The sequence below is a fragment of the Enoplosus armatus genome, chromosome 4 (assembly GCF_043641665.1).
Source record: "Enoplosus armatus isolate fEnoArm2 chromosome 4, fEnoArm2.hap1, whole genome shotgun sequence".
In the NCBI taxonomy this organism is placed as follows: domain Eukaryota; kingdom Metazoa; phylum Chordata; class Actinopteri; order Centrarchiformes; family Enoplosidae; genus Enoplosus; species Enoplosus armatus.
The window spans coordinates 6,870,639-6,888,693 of NC_092183.1; the positions used below are offsets into that span (position 1 = coordinate 6,870,639).

The 18,055-nt window shown below is 39.8% G+C and overlaps 1 protein-coding gene across 1 annotated transcript in view; it reads right to left on the minus strand.

Moving 5' to 3' along the window:
* LOC139283993 (transmembrane protein 132C) overlaps window positions 1–18,055 on the minus strand; it is a 227,698-nt gene that overhangs the window by 106,746 nt on the left and 102,897 nt on the right. The window contains exon 4 of the mRNA XM_070904128.1: window positions 239–379. Within this exon, the coding sequence (XP_070760229.1) occupies window positions 239–379 (141 nt within the window). The remainder of the gene's footprint in view (window positions 1–238; window positions 380–18,055) is intronic.

Consider the following 18,055-nt stretch of genomic DNA (forward strand, 5'->3'; position numbering starts at 1 on the left):
AATCATAAATATTTCATTGGTTCTTTGGTGCCGAAACTGTGAAAATAGCTTTTGATTGAAAAAGATTTTGCCAAAATGTAGGGTATTAACAATTTTATGGCCTTGATGCAGAATAATCACAGACCTCTTCAGACATTTTATGCACCCCCAAATACTCTGTGCAAAAGAACAAGCTACCCAGCTGCTGACAAAGGAAGCTGCTGAAAAAAAGGAGTAGATATGTGAGATTCAGTCCTACCTCTCTGCTGTGGAGTAGGCCTTTCTCTGACACATCACCGCCAACGAACTGCTTCCCGGTGCCATTTCCTGTTTGATCTCCCACGCGACAAGATTGCTGGGTTTCACAGCCAGGAAGTTGATGCCTGACTGGAACCACACCCTGCAGGGAGGGATGAAGAAAGACAAGAAGAGAGAGGGAGAGGGAGAGGGAGAGGGAGAGAGAGAGAGAGAGAGAGAGAGAGAGAGAGAAGAGAGATTAATCTAAAGTTCACACCATCACATCATAAACAAGCTGAGTTGTCACAGTGACAGTTAGGGGGAATTTGCTTAAAATTGAATTTGCTTCGCTTGGAATTTCACTGCCCCGATTTTCTCGCTGATTTTCTTTAATCCCTGATACGTGCCATACTCTCTTTGTCTAAAATGTCTTAGAATTGATTCACGCAGCATGGCGCCGCCTCCCACGGTATGTTTTGCTGTGAGAAGACAAAGGAGTGACAGGAGAGGCTTTTACGAAAGTTAACAATTTTAACAGAGTAAGTGGTGCATGGAGGATGAATCAGATGTATGCTGAGCTGGAGATTATATCTAATACACAAAATGTGATTTTGATAATGAGAAAGGCAACAATGAACGGCCCATTTCTTAGTGATATGATTTGAGATTTTGCTTCTGTTAATTAACCACTCTTTCTTCTTTCATTTGCATCTCTGTCACCCTCTGTTTTGTCGTTTTCCTTATCAAATATTTATTCTTCTCACCTTCACTCTGTCTTTCTTTCCCAAATAAACATTAAATCTCCTACCTGTTCCTCACTTTTTGCTATCCCTTATCCTCTCCCTTCTCCAGTTTTCCTTTCTTCTTCCTGCCCTGTCTTCTTTGTTTTTCCCTTCTTATCCTAAGCCTTCTTCTTTTTCACCCAGTTTTTCCTTTAATCTGGATGATTTCCTCCTCCATTTCCCTTGGCTCCAACTCTCCCTACTTCCATATTTGCTTCCTTTTTCTATTAGATTTCATACCCCTTCTATTCCTTCCCATCTTCCCTTTCCTTCACCTCCTTCCCTTCCAGATGTCCTCCTTGTTTCCATTCCTCCATCCTCATCATTCCCTCAGCACTCTCTCTCCTTTATTTTCCTTACCAGGTCTCCTCTTTCATCTCTTTTCCTCACCTCCTCCTAAAACTTTTCTTCTGGCTTTCATCCATCCCTCTGTGACTTCCTTCCATTCCTTCCACCCTTTCTTCCTTCCCTATATACCTTACTCCATCCCTCCCTCTGCCCCTCCTCCATCCTTCAATCTCAAGGCATCCTATAGTTAATCTCTTTATTTTCTTTCTCTCCTTCTCCCTCTCTCTCTCTCTAATCCGTCCCGGTGTGTTTTGTTCTATTTATCACCTTGACAAGACCCTCCCTCAGTTTATTAACACACTTTATGGGCACGCACACACGCATGCAAGCTTGTTTACTGCTTTTCTTATTAACACGCATACAATAGTCTCTGGCAAACAACAAATACCAACACAGACGTACTCTCTAATAAACTTTTTCTTCTACACAGAAGGGGGAAAAAAAAACTGCCAATCCTCTTTGTCTCCTTTCTCATTATTACTGTCTTGTGTTCGTCTTGCTTCATGTCTTGCCAAAAAATGCCTGCAAATATGTCATGGCGGTCCCTTGCCATGCTCTCTGTACATATGTTTGTGGGTGTGTATGTATTTATACACCTGTGAGTGTGTGTGCATGTGCTGTATGATAATCTAAAGAAGATACTTTTTGGTGTTTGGCGCAAGGGAACGACTCTCTTGTGAAAACTTGAAAACCTACTTTTTTCTGTTTCACTCTGAACTAATTTCTCTTGTTTCCTCCTTATATATATATATATATATATATATATATATGGAGGAAAAAGTATTCCCTGTTTGACAATATCTGTGTGTTGTTTTTGAGCTACGGTTGGGAAAATAAGGGAAAAGGAAGTGTGAAGTTGCAAAGAGTAGTTTTGTAAGTAAGGCAGTGTACATGTTGTTTGAGTCTCGTGTGTGCTCATGTTCCCAAGTAAAATACTGTGTGTGCGTGTGTGTGTGTTCAGCAAGACAACATAAAATAATGGACAGTCCCCTAAAAACTCCTCTTTTATAATTCAACAGCTAAAATATTACATAAAATCCCCCCAAACTCTCCACCATTGTTGTGCTTCCTCTCATCCCTCTTTTTCTGTCTCCTCTCTCTCTCTCTCTCTCCCTCCCATCCACTCTGTCCACCTCCTCAAACAACCTAGAATTTAAGATAATCCACTTCAAAGGAAATTTACTGCACCCAGACTGTGGCAACAAAAGTGTGTAATGCAAACCAATTAGTTAGGAGAAGAAAAAAAAGGGGATATAATGTGAATGACAGGAATGGAGTATGAGGGAACGGACATGTATGCCTGAACACCGGCTGAGAAACATTCATCCCAGAGATTTTCAGATGATAAGGTTGTGGCAAAGACAAAACATAAATAAAACTTTTCCAGCACTCCTCCATCAAAACATGAGAGCACAAACCTCATTCTTGTTAATGTAATATCCACTCATGCACTTTCTTGAGCACTTTGAAATAAAATCTTAAAATTCATACAAAATACATTTAGTGATGCATTCCTTCAGGACAACCAAACCAGAACCCAAGCTGTGACAGGCGTAAAACTGCAGCCCACATTAGCCCAAAGCTGAACATTTTGAGACTGACTGCCAATGATTACAACAGACACATTATCTGAAGAGTGACAACGAAACACTGCAACAATTATCTATGTCACAATAGGCAGAAAATACCTATTTCCTGTGCATTTGTAGGGGTATTTTAATTGGATCATTTCAGGAAAGTTCAGATCACAGCGGAGGACACCATGACATTGTGATGTTTCCTTTTGTGGTCACTTTTTTTTCTTGCAGCTTCACTGCAACTCTGAGACTGCCCTCACCAGAGGAACAGCATTTGCAGTTCCATCAAACGCTTAATAAACCCTGCATTTTCCTGACAAGCGACTTGGTGGTGCCAGGGGTCACATAAAAAAACTATGCTTAAAGTGAAAGGAGTTGGTCGTTGTGATGAACCTCAAGAGAATTATCACTTGACACTGCAGTTTTCCTCACCTCTAAGGAGCATTTTAGTGTCTTTCAGCTCATTGTTTTGGTTTTACAGTCTGCAACTTTACTGTTTTAACTCTCACTGCTCTCATCAACCTCGTTTCTAGCCACAGCAGGTCGGCTGTTTTCAGCAAAACAGCACTGATGAATCCATTGTACGCTACCTGCTCAGCACCAAAGAGCAGACAGACAAAGTTAGTGACTAGCTGGTGAACACAGTGGAACATTTAGCACTAAAGAGCCAGATATTTCCCTCAGGGGTTGGTGGAGACCAAAACAGAGAAGGGGAGCTAATATTGGATTTGCAGAAACACAATTCCAAATAAATGCTAATGTTGATCTGTGCCTGCTGGATGAGTAAATAGGCAACTGCTTGCAGGTACATTAGCCATTACAACTACAATCTTTCTGAACTAGTTTATCAAGTAGATTTAGTTGCCTAGAAGAGTCTTTTTAAGAACACAATGAAAATTACCAATCCAGTAGTCGTATGAGGACTTGTTGCAAAAACAGATACTGTTTTGGTGTTATGACTCATTGCATATGCCTAAAAAAGGGAAGTGACTTTTTTCCTTGTTCTCGCCTTAAGTCTGAAAATAGCCGTTATTTCACACATTCTGTAAACAATCTTAGATCCCTGTAAACTCATCACAATGTATTGCCACGGGTCTAAAACCCTGAAGTCAAAAAGGTTCCATCAAAGGAAAAAGGAGTGAATTTAAAATGAAATGGGGCTTTCAGTCCCAAGTGAGTCTGCTGCTTTTAGTGGTTGTCAGTTTACCCCTTAAAATTCAGAGATTATGTTTGCGGGAAAAGGTAGATTGATTTTGCTTTTTGCTTGGGACGATGAACACACATAACCTCAACACACACACACAAACAGAGAGTCACATATGTAATAAAACATAGCGACACTGTTGTCCCATGTTGTGGCTGTCAGGACTTTGGTGTGTGTGTGCCTGTGTGTGTGTGTGCATGTCTGTCAACAAGTAGGATGATGGACAAGGCTGCGTCCCTAAGCTGCTTCTGTCAGATCTGTGTACAGCAACAGAGCTTGACAAGTGTCTGTGTGTCTTTCTTTCTTTGTCTGTCTGTTTTTTTTAGGTAATGCAGGAAGACAAGCAAAACTTCTCCCTATACTCTCTCTGTCTCTCTCTCTGTCTCTCTCTCTCTCTCTGCCTTGTTCATATCCCTCTGTGTATATCAACCTTTGTTTGTTGTTTATTTTGCATGTCAATGATGCTGCTTGCTGTCTTAAAACTGGATGATTGATCTGTAACATATTTTGTCTGATAAGCCTCAGATATATTTACAGGTATCAGTTCTTCGCTATCTAATTTTATTCTGAAATTTAAAAGAAAAAGTGCCTTACTTACATAATGAATCTATGATGTTGTCAAAGCTCTCAACAACAATTTCAGTGTAATACACTTAAAACTTTATTTACACCAGAAACATTAACTGGCCATCTATCCCTCCCTTGTTCCCTGGGCGACACTCATACATTACACACTTTCACAGCTACAGCCTGCTCCTTTTGGCCATTGAGTAGCTCACAGAGCATTACAATTGATTTTCCTTTCCTTTTTTTCTGGAACAGTGCCTTGTTTATAGGCACCTCAACACTAGTTTTCCAAGTGGAAAAATAAAGAGTAAGTGGAGGGCAAAAGCAATCGGGCATTATGCCAAAAAGCTGCACTGTGAACAAAGTTTCCCTCTGCTCTTTTAAATCACAATTGCAAGTTTAAAAGCAGAATGTGCTTCTGTCATTGTGATGATGTCTCTTTTTTCTTTCTTTGTCATTTTTATATGCCCCAGAGGGTCCCTTTACCTCACTTATGCAGATCGTGGCTCTGCTGCATTTTGCCTCTTTCTCTGAGAGATATTTTGAAAATTCAGATTTTGCTCCATCTTTTGCTGCTGGGTGATTTTGCTAAGAGACGCTATTGTCGAATTGTGGTATAGGTCTCGTCAATTTAAAGAAACATAAGCACACTTCAGTGCCTTCGTTGAGTACAAGTGGCATTTCTCAAAACAGTCATTCACCCTGTATACACAGTTAACCCACATTTTTGTTTACCTTATTTACCACCAAACGAAAACTAAACTGACCAATATAAGAGCAGTTGATTGGAGCAATGAGAGGAATGTGAATGAAGCAATGCATATTTATAGCTTAGCCTTTCCACACAGGACTAGTGACCCAGGGAAGCAAGCAATGTGCGCGAGAAAGGGATAACACATTGTTCTGCTAAAAAGAAGAATCACTTAAGTCCAATTAAGTCCCCTTACACCGAACCCCATTCTTTAAATACTCTTTCCACATCATCACCTGGTTTAAAACCTTCAATTCCCCAAAGCACGGGAAAATTTTACAATCTATTACACTTGTACCTCAGGTTTACACACACACACACACACACACACACACATCTAATCATGACCACCGATACACACCCACACACTATCTCACTCTTACACCGAAGCACAATCAGCACTGACACAAGGTCATGCAGACGTGTGAGTCACATGTATGACTGTGTGTGTGAGTAAATCACCGCAGTGGTAGTGATAACTCTGGACGCATGGGTTTCCATGAAGAGAACCTGATGATAGAAGGACAGATTTACACTCAGTGAGAAAGAGAGACAGATGGAGAGGGGGGAGGGTAAAGAGAGGGATGAGAGAGTGAGTGACAGGCAGAGAGGGAAGAGTGGGGGGGTGAGCATACTGGGAAAGGTACCACAACCCAGAGACTGAAAATCACACCAGGCTTGAGACATCAGATGCACATACATGCTATTAAAGAGTTCAACCGTTTAATCCACATCTACAGACTTTGTCTCGAAGGTCACTGTCTTCAGAACCAGTTGACCTTTCAGCAGCACAGCTCCTCAGCAGACAAAACAATTTTCAAGTATAGTGAAATCAGAAAGCTCAATGCAAAACTGAGACCTTGACTGACTATTATAAATACAGCTCACAACATGGTCACAACATGTAAAAAGTAGGAGGTTTGTGCTATTTGAATGGAAGATTCTCTCATGTACGTGTCTTGGAGTCCATGTGGATTTATGAATTTGTGGACATACAGGCATATCTGTTCCATGAGATGGATAGCTGAGAAGGAACGATGACCATCTAAAAAAAACCTTGCCGCATTGCTTCATAAAATTCTGGTGATGTGGATTGTCCATGACTTGTGAGAAAAGGTCTGTAATGCAAGAAATTTCTGCAAGGTTCTGGCCTGTTTTTTATTTACGTACTGCTTATTTATTAAATTCATTCTTTTTTCAGGAACATCCACTTTCTACATCTTTAGTCGTGCATATTATTGGTATAAAGCAAGCAAACTTACAAAGTGCTTCACAGGGAGAAGAAAAGGGGAAATTGAGAGATAAAAGAGATAGAGAAGACACAGGGTCAAGGAGAAACAAGTGTACAACCACAAAGTAAATGGATAGATGAATGATAAATGCATAAATAAATTAAATGTACTATATTCTGCGAAACTCCAATGTAACCTCTGCAAATGCCTGCTGTGTGGTGAATTTATAGACTTCGGGGAACCTCCCATTATAGCATAAGCCCTTATTGCATGAAATGTCTGTGTGTTTAGAGCCTGTGGGCTTTAAAAGGCTAAAAACTGACAGATCTCTTCAGCAAGAACCCAACGCAAAGGACTTAGGAAGTCTACGAAGGTTTAAAAGTGATTTGGATGAGTTATTCCAACAAGCGTCAAGTTGGTAAACAATGTTTTAGGATAGAAAAGAAGATCTTAAGCCCTCAAGGTTTATGTGCTCCTCTTGTATGCATTATTTTGATGTTCTTTTCACTTTATCAGTTTTTCATGAGTGATTCTGCAGCAGATTAGAAGTAATATTTTATTCAAAGTAAAAAAGGAACAAAAAAATAAAGACCTGCAGCAAAGCTTCAAACCAATTCCCAATCTGCAGACAATGACGTTACAGGTTTTGTGTGCTCTAATCTATGATGGCTGGTAATGTAGAGCTACAAAGGATGTATGTACAGAGATGCTCCAGGTAATAACCTGTCCAGGATGTGAGAGGATGTTGAGAGAGGTTTTGTTAGCTCAAGTATGTCACTGGTGTTATCACAAGGGCATCTGCTGATTAAATCTGGCTCACAGAACCTCCAGTAGACTCAGCAGTAAATTAGTTGCCGTCAACAATGATAAGACATAGGCAATCTAAATCAGTTTGATGGGTATTGTTGTCATTGTATCACTACTATGAACAATTGAAAATATGGCCATGATGACTTGTAGGCTATTTTTCATACCAGTGGCATGTTTGTGGTAGTATTTCTTAAACCTAAAACCAAATTTCCCCTAACTATCAAAGAGGATGTTGCTGCTACTTCACTCTCACCTTCCCTAGAGTCAGTCTTTTTATCTCTGTCATTTTCTCTTTCACCCCATTTTTCACCTGTTCCACCATCTGCTGTTGGAAGAAACTGCCACTCTTTCTCAGCGATGGTCTAAACTCTGAAACTAAATGAGAAACTTCAAGTTTATGTATCACAGTCATGTTTCCACCTAACGTGAAGAACTACGGTACAAAACTACCACTAAGTTCCTGCAGTTCCTAAAAATATTCTTGGGAAAAACTATGTTTGAAAGAAAGCCTAAGTTGAACTGTCTCAAAAGTGTGGTAATGATTTATTCTTATTGAAATATAACACATACCCCAAATAGCCATTTCTGATTTTGTAAAGCAAATCTAGACTGTAAATGCTCATGCACACCTTCAGTTTCTTGGAGACAGGTGCGTAGGAGGAAATGTCCACAGGCCAGAAGAGAGAGAACTCCCGCACACTGTCCTTTTACTTGAAATACATGTATTTATTAGATTTAGGCTGAAAGTCTCAGGACTGAAACGTTGTATCTTTAATACATTTATGGCAAGTAAATGACAGTGTGCAGGAGTCTCTCCTCTCTGGAGTAAACTCACTCGCGCACTAAACACTGCTGGTTTCTCGTAATGTTCAAGGAGTTGAAGCTTATTCTACAGTTGAACTCATTGCCATGCCGCTCTGGATGAGAGTGTCAGCTAAATGCCTAACATGTAAATGTAAACCCAAAAGACATTCTTCTCAAAACAAAAGAGCAGACCCGGAGCCATATGCTTCGTGTCAGTAAACATTGCCGCATGTGCAGCAGCAGATGTGTCTAAGAGACAAAAGTGAAAGAAGACATATTGTTTGTCTGAAGTTGCTGTTGGAACAGATGTTTTGGGGGAAGACACATTGGAAGGATACTGCGAGAGGCACCGTTGACGTCCAGCTAAATGTGTATATCCTGCATCCAAACTGAGCCAACATTTTCCAAGAGTTCTTAAATGTAAGTAAAGCAGTGGAGGCACAAATTCTAACATATTAAACCCTGTTGTTTCTCAACTAATCAGTTACCTCTGATCAGAGAGCAAATCTTTTTTAGATTCCAAAGCATAGCAGCCGTTCTAATAGTAGTATGTAGTCAATAATTGTATGTTTGGATGATTGTTGAAACCTGTTGTTCAGCGCAGAAGGGGAAACATCTCTATCTAATGCAATTACAACCAGAAAAACATGATTTCACATGGAAAATATTATTAATTATAAAAAGGTTTGCCATGATTGCCTATAGTTGAAATCGCTACCCTCACTGATAATTCATAACTTAAAGAAACAGCACTCATAAGTAAAATGGCAGCAAGTCTCTAGAACATCAGGTGTTTAACAAAATTCAACACACCACCTGCATATTCCTCAACAAATTCTGGAGAAGCTGCCATCATTGGACATGAGTGGCATTTAAATGAGTCAACTGTCAAATCATTAGAATCTTGTTTTCTGCTTTTCCTGCTTTTTGAGAGGCAGAGCCAAAACAATCTGTTGTTGTGATCGTAACACTGAGAAGAGGCAGGGTTACTTTTCTTATTACAAGTGACAAGCTGTCAACAAATTGAAAAGTCGAGAAACGTATGTTAGTTACAAAGTCTTAACAAGTTGCCAAGTTGGTGCTATAACAAGTTCTCCACCTGTGATCAAGCATGATTTTTGGCTCATCAGATTACTGTTATATCACGGCTGGGATGAAAAGTAAATCAAGTTTCATTTACTCTCACACAATTTGAAAGATCTTTATCAACCACAATGTATACTCTTTAAAAGAGACAAAATAACAAAGTAAAAGGCATATACAGTTTACTTACACTAAGTTACACAAGACTGTTTTAGAAGAAAAGTGTATATTAATACTTTTATGATAATACATTCTTTTTGTGTATTTTTACAAAATTACATTTTTTGTATCCCTTTGTATCTTTTGAAGCCCCAGTGATGGACAGATTGGAAATTTGAATTTGAGTGAACAGGTGGGATTGTATTTTAAGACATGGTAAGACAGATGGGGAGCTGTAAGTTTGGAAATTCATAATAAACAGTTGTTAACAAACATTTGAAAGAAGGATGTAAAACAGCCCAGTGATGTCGGTCACAGGTCAAATGTGTCTCTCTGTGAGAACATCTGTTATAGGATGCTACCTAGAATCCTTGTCTTTTGTTTATTTACTTTGAATTTCTCTCCTCTCTCTCACTCTTTCCTTTTGAAGGACTTTTATTCACTAGATATTTACTGTGGTCCCTCTTCTTTTGTTATCCTTTCATCCTGTCTTTCATATTTTGTTCCTCTGCCTGCTCTTACATTGTCTTTTTTTATCTCTACCTGTCTTTCACTCTCATTTTTCCAAGTTCTTCTTGTACATTATTCTAGTAGCCTCTGACAAGTAGCCTCTGTCGGTAGCAGCAACACCAACTAGAAAAAATCGCATGTAAACAGACTTGGCAAATAAATCATGACATGCATGAAGCATGTGACTTAAAAGTCCACCAGACAAAAAATTGTGGCAGACAAAAACATCAGATCTGTGCGAACCAATAAAGAGACCGTAACGTCCATCACATTAACACATGAAACAAACATAAATGCCATATTTCCATCATGCTTTTCACATTGTTTTTGTTTGTTTGAGGTTTACCCCTACCCTCTTCTTCTGCAATGGTTTAATCCCACCCAATTGGAGAATTAGCACCACCAACTGATTATCTAACTCCTAATATTCGCGTTACAGTCTTGGATGGAAACGTGCATTAATTTGTATAACAACTTTTGAGGATCAACAACACTAACATGTAGTTGTTGCTCCTTTTCCTAATGACCGGTGATGATAGCACGTCAAACAGACTGCAATCCAACTGCCACAACAGAGGCATGAAGGCGTGATGTCCCTAACCCTGACTACTTTACGTGACACCTACATATACCTTTGAAATTTGCTAAATTTTATTTCCAGTTTGCATTTTTGACTCCTGACTGTCCTGAATCACAAACAAAATTACCTTTTCTAACAAGGAGTGAAAGAGCATCCCCAACCACCCACATAACCACACACACACACACACACACACACACACACACACACACACACACACACCTGCACCTACACACACTATATAACTGCTGTCTCTTGGCTGTCTTTCTCCACAGACACTCTCTCTCTCCCTGAGCAGCTGGCTCCCCAGTTATATAAGTTTACTGCAAAATGACTATTGTGTAATAATGATGAAAGCTGCGGGAAAACAGGGTTGTGTGTGCAAGTGTCTGCTTGTGTTTGTGTGTGTGTTTGATTCAGCATACAGTACATGAAGTAAACATGTGACTTCCCTTACACAACATGCCTCTTTGCTCAATGTATGGGTGCTTATACATGCCTGTGTGCACATATGTTGGCCTCGCTTTTGTGTTAATTATGCATGAGTGAGGAAGATGCCATCGGTTGCCTTCTGCTCAAGACCTGGTCTTTGTTTTGCTCTGCTGCTCATAACAGGCCCCAGCACCACCAGCCCTGCAGGGGTAGCCATTATAGAAGCTCCTACTCATGCATCCATCTTACATCTGTCCTGCATAGTGCTAAAGAGGATCTCAAAGGATCTGCAGGGGTTTTATATGGATAATCATCAGTAAAGATGATAATCATTTAGCCAGCTGTTGGGACTTCAGAAGTAATTTTCTGACTGACACTTTATGTTTTTTGTATAGGCCTGCCAATGCTCTTGGAATTACTGGATCACTAATAAAGTGTGACATGATTAATTCGTTCCTTAATGCCAATGTGTTATATCAGCCGCAAAACCATTATTTGTGATTTCCAGCATCTATGAAGAGGGCAAAACATCATTACAGAGTTTAGCAAACTTGTGAGCTGCATGGTCCAGGACACAGCATTATGCTGTTTTGTCAAACATTGTCAAAGCAACTTATTCCAACCAACTACTTTCTTTTTGTTGTCTTTTCTTCTTTCACTACATAATTCATATGTTTTTGTTTGCCAATATCAAACAGTTCAACTAGGATTTCTGATTTGTAAAGGAAAAGGGGGTGAGACTGACTGAGTTTTGTTTTGTTTTGTATTGTTTTGACTCAACAATGAAACATAATAATAAATTTGATCTTTATAACTGGACATTGTCACCAATTTGGTGTGCATAGGTACTGTCAAGCATTAGAAGCTCTCAACCTACCTTACTAAACATTCACATTCATGTTTAAAAGTTATCAATAAACAGTGAACGCAGTGAATGGTGTCAAAGTAGACTGAGATTTCAGGGTTGCCTGAGGCCTTTCTGTGTGGAGTTGGCATGTTTACGCGTGGAGTGCTCTGGTTTTCGTTCCACAATCAAAACACATACAGGCTGGATGAATCAGAATCATTGTCTAGGTGTGTTAGGCCTGTGATAGACTGGAATCCTTTTCACCCAGTTTGTGGTGGCATGGGTCCCAGCCTCCCACAACTGAATGAATGGATGCATGGGTGGATGGAGGCGAAGATCTAAAGTGCTAAAGAGCACATCTCAGGTGTTTGTTAATGTTATGGTCAATCTCCATAGTGAAAAATACAAATTACACCAGTAAGCTCCTTTAAACACAAAATGATGTGTATTGAAGGTTATGTCGTAAAAAGAACCATTGTAAAAGGAGTTTGAATGGGCAAGTTACAAACCTCATTGATTAACTTAAAGATCAGATGTGGCCTGGGGGGCGCTGCCATGAAAATCAGCAGGAGCTGATTAACAAATTATTGACATAAAGCTGTGAATGGGTTGCAGTTGTTTGTATTTTATAAATGATTATGCTTAATATACCTTAATATAATTCTGAGTCATCACGCTTTGTCAGTCCTATTTTAGCGCTGCAGGTACATTAACTCTTTCTTGAATGTTTTACAGCAATTCCAAACTAACACCAAAGTGTTACTGACCCTTTCTCTGTAGTTTCTGTCTCCTTGCTGGATGAAGCCAAAGTGCAGCGATCAGCATGCACGCAGCAAAGCGTGGGGCTTTTACAACTGCTACCTCTTTACGCATTTTTAGCAGGACACTGATAATGTAATCTGTACAGCTTGATGTTTGGATTCTGGATCCCTTTCAAATAAAAACAAAAACCCTCACACATGGAATCAAACCGCCCACTCTACATCCCACCACACATGGGATTAGAACGATATATTTCTCCGCAGACAAAGACACAGACAATAGTGGTGGGTTGTTGGCTGCTGTAGTAGCTTCGAGCTAGTCCTCTGGGCTGAGGTCCCAGATTAGCAGTGTAGCAACCAGCTACTCCACCACAGATCACATTCAGTAGACTGGAATGCTTAAAGAAGACTTCTACAATTAGATCAAATCTAACCAGAATGAAAGGAGATTCCTCTCAATTCACATGGTACTTTATTATTACATAATTAATATGTTTTGGTTCTTTGTTTGTTTTGCTTTCTAGTATTATAGGACAGTTTGGATTTCTATTTTGTAACAGGAGGAGGAGGAAGACAGCCACTGCTGAGAGTGAAAAAAAATGCCTTTGTATTGTGTCTATTTATAGTGAACTTGTAAGAATACAATGAACTTTCTTATGACTTAGAATAAGGTTAGTTGGAAACACCTTCCAGTAACCAATTAATATATATGGTGAGTTAATTAGCATGACTCAATTAAGTAGTTATCATGCAGTTGTTAATCTGATTGGTAATTACTTGCTTTTTTGCCATTGTATTCTGAAAGACCTAATTTGAATAGCGCGCTGTTCCACACAAAATATTTATGTTATCAAAGACTCAGAAGGTTTGAAAGGTGGCGACCAGAAGTTAGTAATTTTGTTCTCGTTATGTAGCCAGACCTAAACTGAAAAGATGAGATGCTGGTGAAAAGCAGTGTGGGTGTATTTGGCCGGACAGAATGGAAGAGAGGTGGTGTGGTCATACCAGGTCGGCAACAATACTCAAAGACAGCAGGGGCCCCATTCTGCTGCTGGGAAAACTGCCTCACTAGTCAGGTTCAGCATTCAAGGTTTACAAGTAGAAGAAAGTGTGAGCTGTGAGATCTCTGCACCTGCTGGTGTTAATGTAAAATGTAGCTTAATCACAACAGTCCAACATACAGAACAGCAGCCGTGGTCATCTTAAATTAATGCTGGTAATGGATTCCAATTTAAGACATTGTAATAAAATAATTTGAGTTATCATAAAATGTTACCAGATATCTTATTATTCCTGCCAACATAATGCTAAATACGTCATTTTCAATGAAAAAGTTGTTGCCTTTTGTAATGCAGTCGTGTTGACAGAACAATCTGTCCCTGAAACCTTAAATTACCAGTTAGGATTGAGCCGCTGTTATCAAGTGGAACTTTAGGGAGTCACAAACATTGATCATGAACAAGAGACCGATTTTTGTGGAGACAGTGCTAACACCAGGGAGAATATTAGGACAATATAGGCCACATGCGGCTGAAAACTGCTTACTCAACAGAGCAATAAAGCTCCATGCAGCTCATTTGGATGAAAAGATAAAAATTTAAGAGTCCAAGACTTCAGCCTCTCATTTATTATGAGTGGAAGAGATCCAAAAGTACCTCATCCCTTCTAAGTGAGGGGATGGCAATGAGAGAGGGTAATCATCATGGGAGAGTTTGTCTGTGTGTGTCTTTGTGTGTGTAATTTGATTGGTATTTATCAACTAAAGCATCCCATTGGAGTTGAAGTCTACAAATCACACACACACACACATCTATTCTGACTGGCTCAATTGCACTTACTCACTAAAATGGACACACGCACACGCACATTTACACAGCCAGTGTTGAGTCTGGTTGAGGAACTGAATTTCAGAAATCCTAAAAACTGAAATTGACTGCAGAGAGGGAGCGATACATACTGCAGAGACAATGCCCAACATATATGTGCATTGAAATATATATATCATGGCCAATAATTATAATTATTTTTTATGTTAACATTAAAAAATTTCCAAAGCATCATTTATTTTAGAAAATTGACTTTCAACAGTTTAGTAATCAACTTGCAGAGACTTGCAAGTTACGTTACCTTCATGTCGTAATGAAGTAGCAAGAAGGAAGTGTTTTGAACGCTCCCATTGTTTCTGAGTTGAAGAGCACTTCAACATTCAGTATGTTGTCCACCAACAAGCTTTGCCATCATAAACCTTACTTCCAGAAAAATCAAAGCCAGTAGCCAAACAGTGATTCAAAGATTATATTGAAAACTATGAACTAAAGAAACATTAAAACCACGTGAATCTCTTTTGGTAGATAGCACAGCAGTAGCTCAACAAGTACAAGTAATAAAAATCTATGTTTAGACAAGTTTGTCCATTACTGCTACTGCTCCATGATTAAGGTACATGCTGGCCAAGCAAAGTAGACGACAATCTCACAGGTTACGTGGCTCATCAAAATCCCAGTAAGCCTCTAAGCAGATTGCAGGGTAAGTGAGACTATTTCAGCTCTATCTCAGATCAATCATTGAAAAATTTCAACCTTCACAAAAAAAAGGGGGGAGCGAAGAGGAGCCTGGGAGTGCAGATTTCAGTATGCGAATGATGTACTGCTAATCTTAAGCAGAGCTAAAAGGTTAAAACTGTCACCTGCTGGGGGAGAGATGCAGCACCTCAGGGTTCCATTATTGTCATCACAATTAAAAACCTCAGCAGAGGTGCACTTTAAAAGGCTTCAATCCTATTCTTTCTTCTCTGCTTCAATAACACTTGTAAAACGCGGAATCACGCACATACACACACACACACACACACACACAGCACTGCTTGGCATGTGGCAGCGATTGTGCCGTTCATAATGGATTCTTTCATACTACAAATTCTTTGTGTGGGCACGTGTGTGTTTGCCTGTGTGTAATTCAGGCATTTTTGAAAGAGAGAAACAAGACTAAAGCTAAAAAGAGGGAAGCTGAGAGAAGAATAGCATGAATTGTGAGGAAAATATAGTAGGAGATTGCCACGAGGAATGAAAATGAGATGCAAAACAACATGGAGAAATGAGGGCTCAAAACTAGGCACAAAAAGACCTTCAAGTAACTGTATGTGATGACTGTATTTCTTCTACAGTATAGTATATAGTGTAGTTTTGAAGGTTTTTAAAATGCATTTGTATTGTGATTCTAATTGAATGAAGTCAAACCTGTGTTGCTAGACTCTATCCTCTGAGTATATCAGGTGTCGAGTGAAGTTAACTTGGTGCTGCATGCTACAATCTATTAATAAGACATAATTATTTTGTTAATTTGTAAACATGAGTGCAGCTAGTTGCCATGTGCAAACAAAATTATAGTCAAGAAAGCCAGTAGCTCTACCTGTCCAGCATTTTACACTCAGAAATTGGCACCAACACTGAGTAAGCAGTGTGAAAGTGCATGGAAATGTAATTCCTCTACTATGGGTAGATGCTGGCTGCAGAAAAAGCTGTATTGAAGTTAAATGGAAAACTCCAACATTCTCCCTCGAATCCATGTTTTCTACATTGACTTAAGTCAGCTTCCTTTTTGCAGCAGAAAATAAGGCTGGTGAGAAATGCGGCCTTGATTTTGAAAAACACCAGCAAGAAATTCTCAACTGATACACTGTGATGTGCGAGAAAAGCCTGTAACAAATTTGAAACTCTATAAGCTGTCCTTTTGTTCGTTCTTTTTTTTTGCCTGTTTTTCACAAATGTTCATCATCAACAGACTTTTAGGTTGAGACATGGACACACAAACTATATCATGCATTGGCAAAGTACAAGCAAAATTAATTATATAGACACAGACAGAGGAGACAGAGGTCAAGAGTCAGAGAAAGTAGACAGGGCAAATTAAGAGGAGTAACATGCTGTATAATAAAAAGGAAGAAATCACAGGGAAAACAGAAGAAGCCGGAGAGGACAGGGAGAGGAGGAGTGACAGAGAGATGAATTAAGAGAGAAAAGGAAATGACAGGACAGCCACAATGACCTTTAAGAGCTGAAGAGAAATGGATAAACAAATACAGTTCACACCGTGTCTGTGTGTATTCTACTGCGTAAGTTTTGCCTAGCGTGTGTGTGTGTCTCCTCCTCTGTGTGTTTGTGTGCTTGACAGACGTCTCTGTCCCGTCCTGTCTGTCTTTGGTCCAGGTGCTGCAGTGTGATAACAGCTCCGCCTCCCTCCTCTCCTCCCTCCTCTCCTCCCTCCTGGCCTGACTAAGTCTACTAATTCAACGCACCACCGACGGAAAGCTTGTTTCCGCTTCGAGAGCTCTTTGGAACTCATTCAACAAAAACATCCAGTGTAGACTTTTAGGAGCTCATTCAATGGGCTCTCTGAATTTATTTGCCACGGCTGACTCATCTACACTGCAATATGGAGTTAACATCAAAATGACAAATAGAGGTGGTGGAAGCCTAATGGTGAGAGAACTGAGCTGCTGGCCGGAGGGTCACATGCTCTTGACGACTCCTGGGCTGGAAAATCTGGGCAAAGGAAAGCGAGTGAAACTAAGTGAAACAAGTGTCCTCTCCCGAACAGTGATGCTGGGGCGCCAGGTCTGCCAGCTGCAAAACAGCAGAGGACTAATGTTGTATACTGAGCAGCTCCCAGGTGGGAATGTCTGGAAGTAAATAAGTGTGAAAAACAGCGCTGCTGAAGTATGCACTCAGCAATTTTTTGAGTGAATAAAGTTGAAGTAACATGTATTTGAGGCAAAGAAACACTGTCAGCATTTGATCCTGGGTCAAAAAATGGTAAACGCAAGACAAAGTTTTAGACCAAGGCCTCATCGCATGTACTATTAATAAAAAATATGTGAGCTTAAGTTTGACTTTTGGATTTTCAGGGACAAGATGTTTGCATGTCAAGGGGTGCTCTTTAGAAAATAATGCTTGATACTTTCTTGAAATTAAAACCCTAATCTTACTATGATAATACTATGAGTTAAGTTATTAAAATTGTGATACATGGATTGGTAAATGGATGGACCACCAGCCCTGCGATTAGCGGACAACCAGTGCGACCTCCAGAGCCACAGCCACCCATGATAGAGGCGAGTTTAGCAATGGCTGCTTAAACTGCTGGGTAAAGTTAAAGTAAAGCAGGAAATAAACATGCTCAGTGGAAATGTGTGTAAGACGTGCAGGTGCCTGCATGACTCAACAGAAATACGCAAATCACTTCCAGAAAGCCAGTGCCGAAAAAGAGAGCCTTAACTGATTGTTCAGAAACTGCATGTCAATCTGCCACACCCTATCTCCTTGTCTGTTCTGTTCCCCGCTTCAGTCAGTGGTCTTCAATCAGCAGTGCAAACTCACGAACTCCCCCTCCCCAT